The sequence below is a fragment of the Ctenopharyngodon idella genome, chromosome 2 (assembly GCF_019924925.1).
Source record: "Ctenopharyngodon idella isolate HZGC_01 chromosome 2, HZGC01, whole genome shotgun sequence".
NCBI classification, from domain to species: domain Eukaryota; kingdom Metazoa; phylum Chordata; class Actinopteri; order Cypriniformes; family Xenocyprididae; genus Ctenopharyngodon; species Ctenopharyngodon idella.
The window spans coordinates 38,371,963-38,379,683 of record NC_067221.1 but is presented as its reverse complement, the minus strand read 5'-3'; the positions used below and the strand labels follow the sequence as shown (position 1 = coordinate 38,379,683).

At 36.8% G+C, this 7,721-nt stretch overlaps 1 protein-coding gene across 1 annotated transcript in view; it reads left to right on the top strand.

Moving 5' to 3' along the window:
• The first annotated feature begins 4,052 nt into the window (after nt 1-4,052).
• cntnap2b (contactin associated protein 2b) overlaps nt 4,053-7,721 on the top strand; it is a 42,566-nt gene continuing 38,897 nt past the window's right edge. Inside the window, exon 1 of the mRNA XM_051875118.1 lies at nt 4,053-4,433. Coding sequence (XP_051731078.1) covers nt 4,355-4,433 — 79 coding nt within the window. The 5' untranslated portion in view covers nt 4,053-4,354. The remainder of the gene's footprint in view (nt 4,434-7,721) is intronic.

Here is a 7,721-nt window from a genome sequence, read left to right as displayed (position 1 = left end):
TCCTTCATTATTAAAGGTGACCTACTATGCCCATTTTTACAAGATGTAATATAAGTAAATGCAAATGCAAATGAGATGCTGCTCCCTGCCCCACTTTCCATAAGAGGGCGGAGCCTTTACAGCTCTTACCTTGGATACTCTGTCTGGTTTTCTGAGCGCACACATCCGAAGCACACGCACAGAAAGCTGGCTGTCAGACGGCGCATCCTGTGAGTACTAAACTAAGTTCTCTTTCACGTATTATTGCGCTTAAACTGTCAAATACACACAAGGTTATGACAAAAACACAGAGTTCACATAAACACAGTCGGTTATGTCTGTGAATGTAAAAAGCAAGTAAAGAAATCGCATGTGTATATTTGATCTATGTTTTAAAGTGAAAGCAGCATAATATACAGTACGTACTGCTGTATGCTGTTTATATGAATCAAACAACAAAATGAAAACAGAAAATCACTCACTGCTCTTGACTGAATTAACTTTAGTTGCTTTAGTAAGAATACATCTTGAATGCTGCTGTTAAATGCTCTGAAGAGAAGATGGCAGACTGTACAGCTCACTGAGGGTGGAGTCTATGCTAATAGGGCAAAGTCAGTCAGCAGTTGTGGGCGGGGCCTAAGCATTTGTGACGTCACAAAAGCTACAATCTGCAAACGCTTGTTCTGAGACACTGCTTATAATTTGTGGCGATTAATAAAAGGAGTGGGTGGATTTTTACCATTATAGCACGGTTGTGTACACACACTGCCGACACACATTTATGTTCAAACACCATGTAAAAGTGAATTTTAAGAGTGTAGTTCATTCATCAAGCTGGAAATGGAAGGCCAGGTGCATGGCGTTATGGGAAACAGTGATGCATACAGTGTGCTCTGCTGCATACAGCAAGTCAACCAGTTATTCATCAATACAGAACATGTTTCAACATAGCAAACATACTCTATTGTGCATAAATAGAAAGAGAAGTATGCTGGAGAGAGAGGCTTGAAATGAGAGGAGGCAGCATGAATGTTTATTTGTTTGAATTTTAAGATGCACACAGATGCATCTTAATGTGTTAAACCACAATAATAAAAAAAGACAATTAAGCAAAAACAGATAAATTATTACTTTTATACTAAACAGAGTTTGAATTGTTTTATACAAGTCAGATAAGCTGAATGGCATCATCTGATTAACCCCAGACACAAACGTCTATCTGTTTTGGGGTCAGTAGATCACTCAATTTATAATGTTTTCTACGGAGAGGTCATTGCATGAGAGGTGGAAGTGTCTTCAGCTGTGGCTCTGAAATGCTGAGGTACACTGCAGGGCTGAATGGGGTTATCCAGGCAGAAGAGACTCAGAATTCACTAGCTTTAGCATACTACAGGACAAGGCAGACACTGCACAGCACAAATACACACTCAGACAAGCAGCTTGCATGCCAAACATGGATCACCTATAGCTTTCCTGTTTTTAATTCCACTTCAGTTGTGGTCAAACATCTTAAAAGTGCATGCCTTTACTGTATATTACTGTAAATCAGATTAGCTTGAATTGTTTTCCATGCATTTACAGCTCAAATAACAGAGTGGAATGTGGAAAACTTTTTAGCTTGACTCCAGAAAGCTTTTATGTCTGTTGTTGTGTTATGATCATATTTTATTGAATCTGTGCAGCCCATCTGTTTTGTTTAATAGCAAAACATTGTTTTTACTGTAAAAATAAAAAATGGCCATGATTTCTATGCACCTCAGACAGTGATGCAAAAATATAGAGCTTGCTGCAGGTTTTTACTAGATGGTGTTTTGTCGCCCCTTAGTGGTTACTCATTTATTTCTGTTGACTAAAGCATGCATGTCATAGAGCAAAACATTCAACAATCAGCTGTTTACTCTTTACTATGTAGTCTTTAGTTTGGTGTCAGATCAAGCTCTTTTGACTCCTATTGCAGGTGCTTAATCAAATTCCCTTGTTTTGGAAGCAGCTGCTTTCTGAAGACAGTTTAAGGGAAAGGCTGAACTGTAGCACGTCACACTAGTAGTCACCATTTGTTTCATCATTAGTTACTTGGAAACAGTTTTGTTCTTGATTACCAAAGGCCTCTGCTAATTGCCCCAGGGTATAATTAGTATTCAATGAAATCATGTAGATTTCACATTTATATTCAAGCTGTTATTCTTTAGTTCACTTTATAAAAATTATTAAACTTAAAAAAAAAAAAAAAAGATGTATTCTAATAAAGCATTTCTCTTTTTTTATTTATTTTTATTCTTTTTTTTTTTTTATCAGTTTCATTTGATGAATGCCTTTTCTTAAAGGGTTAATTCACCCAACAATGAAAAGTCTGTCATCATTTACTCACCCTCATGTTGCTCCAAACCCATAAGACTTTCGTTCATCTTCGAAACACAAATGAAGATATATATATATATATATATATATATAGTCCTTCCATTGACAGTCCATGCAACTACCACTTTGACACTTTGAAAAGTTCATAAAGAGATTGTAAAACTAATCCATATGAATTGAGCGGTTTAGTCCAAATTTACTGAAGAGACATGATCACTTTATATGATAAACAGATTTAATTTAGGCTTATATTCACATATAAACATTCATCAACTCACACATCGGTTGTGGTAAACGGAAGCTCAAGCATGTTCACTTGACGTGTGAGAACCAATGAGGTTCATTCTCGTGTTACGCATCATGTTTGAGCTTCCGCAAGAAACAAGTTAGGTTTGTTCTTGTACGTCAAGCATGTATGATTGAGCTTCTGCTTATGTTCGCTGATCAATGTTTATATGCGAAGAAAAGCCTAAATTCAATCTGTTCATCATATAAAACGATCGAGTCTCTTCAGAAAATTTGGACTAATCTGCTCAATTCATATGAATTAGGTTTACGATCTCTTTATGATCCTTTTGAATCGTCAAATTGGTAGTTGCGTGGACCATCACTGGAGGGACAGAAATCTCTCAGATATCATTCAGAATATATGCATCTGTGTTTCGAAGATGAATGGAAGTCTTTTGGGTTTGAAACGACATGAGGGTGATTAAATTATGACATTTTTTTTATTTTTGGGTGAACTATCCCTTTAACAAATTGTATGGCAGAGTGACAGTTTTTGACAGTGATTGAAACCAATCAACATTTTCACGCTTCCATCATACTTTTGAAAAAGTTATCTAAAATGCTATATTAAATGGATATTTACTCAAAAATTACAATTTTGTCATCATTTACACACTCATGTCACACCTATATAACTTAGTAGAACACAAATGAGCTTTTGTACACCTGTAATAATCTTTGAGCCCTAATGTAGGACTGTGCGCTGAAATGTGTTGGCAAAATAAAGAATAACATCTTTTCAGCTCCATTTTCTGACTATTTTGATCTCTCCATTTTGTTGCTGGTATTGTCACAAAATTCATTTGCTTTTCTTCCACACACCTTGTTGATCTTGTGAAGTTGCACCAGAACAACATTTCTGTTGAACACACCGGGAGTTATGCAGAACATCCAAACTGCTCTTTTAAATACACCAAAAGCATATAGTGACAAAATTAGTAGTGCTAAATGAATATAATGTAAATGTAACTCACCAAGGGCTCCAAAAATCACAAAAGGCAAGTCTTTTAATTCTAAGTCCACCCGATAGCATCCTGTCCCTCCACCTATAGCTCTCACATTTGCTCTCACAAGTGCAAATAAGATTTTTTTTTTTTTTTAATTGAGATTATCAGTGTATAAAGATTTAAAGCTTAGTCTATTTCTCACATTAAGCTATATGGCTTCAGAAGACTTGGAGTGGAGTGCACATATATTTATGACACTTTTTCTACATTCACAGCATGAACACTCTTCAAAACCTCTTGTTTTGTGTTCCGTTCAAGAATAAAACATTCATGTTTGGAACCACATGACGGTAAGTATCATAAAGATTTTCATTTTTGCTTGTACTAGCCCTTTAAGAACCGTCCACCCCTCTCTTCATATCTTTCAGCGGCTCATTGAGTCTCACTGTGCAGGTGGACTGTACCACTTTCACCTGCAGAGGGGGGAAACGCGAGACCTCATTAACTTCAGCACCTGGACAGCGACCGTCGCGGAAACCCTCCTCTGGTGTAACAATGCGAGCATTCAGTGGAACGATATTCCTCCAAGACATGCTTTGACAAACAATGCGATTTCCGAGACCCTTTCTTGCTGGGATAAACAGAAAGCTGGCTGTATTGCGCACGTATATCTCGCAGAAACAGCGCCAGTCCTGAGGCTTCCCTTCCGTGCAGGGAGGGTGCGAGTGAAGGAAGGACAAAACGCCGCGGTTCTCTTTGTTTACATCGGAAAAAAAGTGAGAATGCGACGGATTGTCGGACTGGAGGTGCCGCTGATATTGTGGATATGGAGTGTTTATGTGAAGCTCAGCGCAGGAGCCCGTAAGTACATGAATGTGTGCGTGTGTATATGTGTGTGTTCAATGTTCTTATTATGCGTCAGCATGTGACTCTTCATCTATTCAACATCAACACTTTATTAGGTTGCACTTTTAAATGCCTGGTTGAAATAGAGTAAAATGATACCATTTAAATCATGCGCACAGGTTTATTAATAAAAAAAGACCTCAGAAGTTGATTTATACATGCCATATGGTCGTATGAGATTTCATGCATTAATGCTCTTCTGGTTGCATGGGAGCATCTTGGGAATATCAGCGTTTTGCTGTTTAGTTATCCGTCTATGTGGGTGTTTCATAAGCTTTGTTTATGATTATGAAATATGGTGCTCAGTTGCTGTAGTAGGTGGCTCTCAAAAAGTTTTGGATTAAAAAAATAGATAAGAGCATATGCACCTTTTTAAATGCACCATGATTGCATCACTGTAAAAAATGCAAAGTTGAACCTTAAAGAATTATTTTAAATTTAAATTACTGTTCTTATGTAATCTCTGTATTTAAGTTGATTCAGATTAAATAATTGTTGATTTGATTCAGATTTATGAAGCACATTTATTTCGGATAGCTGGCAGTTTTTACCCAGTGCTACTGGTGTTAACTGTAGTGTCTTTCTTTCTGAGTCAAGTATTGATGCTGTAGTTGATGTTGTCAGTTTTCCTCTGGCTATTATAGATCAGTGTCATATGCTAATGGAAAATACAGGTCAAAGCTCTCTGAAGAAATTGTTCTGCAGCAGTAACATGTAGCCTCATTTTCCACGTGGGGTAACACATGAATAAAAAATACTTAAAAGAGATATGTGGACATGTTGGCACCCTTTAATATAGTACATACAAAAGAAACACACACAAACAAAAGAAGAAAGAAAGATAAAGGGGTGATTGAGAGGATAACTAAAACCCAAAGCTGCATCACAGAAACCAGAGATGCACTAGGAGAAAATGTGGAGCTGCACGTGTGGTGTGCCTCCTACGGTGGATTAGTTTACTGTTAATTCATTCATCTTGGATTATTATGTAAAATTTGCACTGCCCGGCCCAAAAAAAGTCACTTTTTGGATTTAAATAGGCAAATACTTTAGAGTCTATGACTAGATCATTATTGCTGTGATTATTATGTTTCTAGCATGTTTGGGAAAAGTTTTTCAACCCTAATTGATGGAGCGTGTAGCTTTTTATTTCTTAAACAACCATGTAGGAAGTCCAGACCTTAAATTCAGTGTAAGTCTTTGGGATGTGCTGGAGGAGACTTTACAGAGTGCTCACCTCTTGCATTGTCAACACAAGATCTTGACCAAAAATGTATGCATCTATTGATGGAAATAAATGTTGTGATGTTATTTCCATCAAGAGGTGCATCAATTTTTGTGTAAATTCATTAAATTCTGATTATATAAGATTTATCTGCAGACATTGTAAGGCTCTAGGGAAAAAAATTGTGTACTTTGAAACAATTTTCACTCAGAAATTTCTAGTGAAAATTGTTTCTAGTGAAAGAAATGGCAAGTAACACATTAAACATGAATATTTTGAAGTAGAAAGTCAGTACTGAAATTTAAAAAATGTGATGCTTTGAGCGCTGTTGAGCCGATTCATAAACACCTCTGATTGGCCATTGTGTTCACGAGCTCAACAGATATGTCTATGATTGGCTACAATGATCAACACTTCAAAAACATGTTGTAAATAGAGATCAATGACGCTCTTCACTGAGCTCTTACACAGATACACACAGGAGCGTTTGAGTGCAGGTGTCTATCAGCGGACGCCTGCTTTCAAACACTCCTGCTTTCAAAACACTTTCAAATTCAAACACTTCCATGTGCTTTCAAACGCTCCCGTACGTTGATCATTGTAGCCAGTCACAGAAATATATGTTGAGCATGTGAACACAATGACCAATCAGAGGTGTTTACAAATCCACTCAACAGCACTCAAAGCGTCACATTTTTAAAATTTCAGTACCGACTTGGTATAAAAGTTGGTAGTATTACCATACAGTACTCCAATAATTTTTGTTTCGTTTACAACGTTATTTTACAGTGTTGTAAATAAAGTGTAATGGAATAACCCAGTTTTTTCATAAAATCAGCAAAATCAGGTCAAAAACATCTTAGATAACCACTGTGGCAACATTTTCATGTGAAATGAGAGTGATCACTCACTCATAGACTACTTATAGAAGCCGAACATACAACTTTTGAACATGGAAATCCATTAAACTAAAGACTCAGCATGAGACAAGACATTTAGACATCAAACAGTGTATTAGAGGGTGAGTTTTTGATTTTTATTATATTTTGATTTTTAGGCCAAGCCTTTCTCCATACTTGTGGCTCTAATATAGTATTTTTTTTATTTTTTGATGGCAAGTTAAAAAGTCTATCTGTAAAAATATGTTATTGGGAAAATTAAACCAAATCTTCATTTACTCACCATCATGTTGTTCCTAATCTGTATGACTTTCTTTTATCTTCAGGAAGCAAAAGAAGATATTTTAAACATTGTGGTCCAAACAATGTTGGACCCCATTGACTTTCATTGTATGCACAAAATTTTATCTTTTATGTTTTTTTTATGTTCCATAGAAGAGAAAAAGTCATACAGGTTTGGAATGACATGTAGCATGAGTTATATTTGCAATTAAAACATGGCTGTTTCTGATATAATTTCTCCTTATTCTGACTGTGGCAATAAAACATTTATGAAATAGCCTGATTCTGATCTGCAATACAGACAGAGATAAATATGATCCGATTCAGCTCTCCTATTGGTTGTTGCAGCGACTCTAGATCAGTACCGCTTGTGTTTTGTGATGCTAATGAGGAAGCTCATTTAGATTCGGGCACCTGCCATCTTGATTTGTCGTAGCGCGTGCCGCCCCCCTTCATATCACCCCTCCCCCATTCACCAGGCACCTCCCTTTGTCCACCAGAGATGGACACGAGTGAACAAAAGCCTCCGCATGTTCCAAGCAATGAGGATAAAAAGCACACACTCCCTAAGCACTTCACGCTCCGTCTCTGTACTGTCACACCTGCAGGGGTTGGTAAGGTTGGTGGTTATTTTGGTTAGCTGGTCGTTCATAAACAAGGTGGACATCGTGGGAGCTGTAGAGCAGTTTCTAAGACATTAGAAGTGTTTAAAACAACAGAAACTATGGATAGATGGATTGTGTTTACAGATATCATAGATGATACCCTTACAGAAAACCTTCTGCATTTTTTTTACATGTTCAAAAAACATAATTTAGTGTGAATTATAAGCTGTTT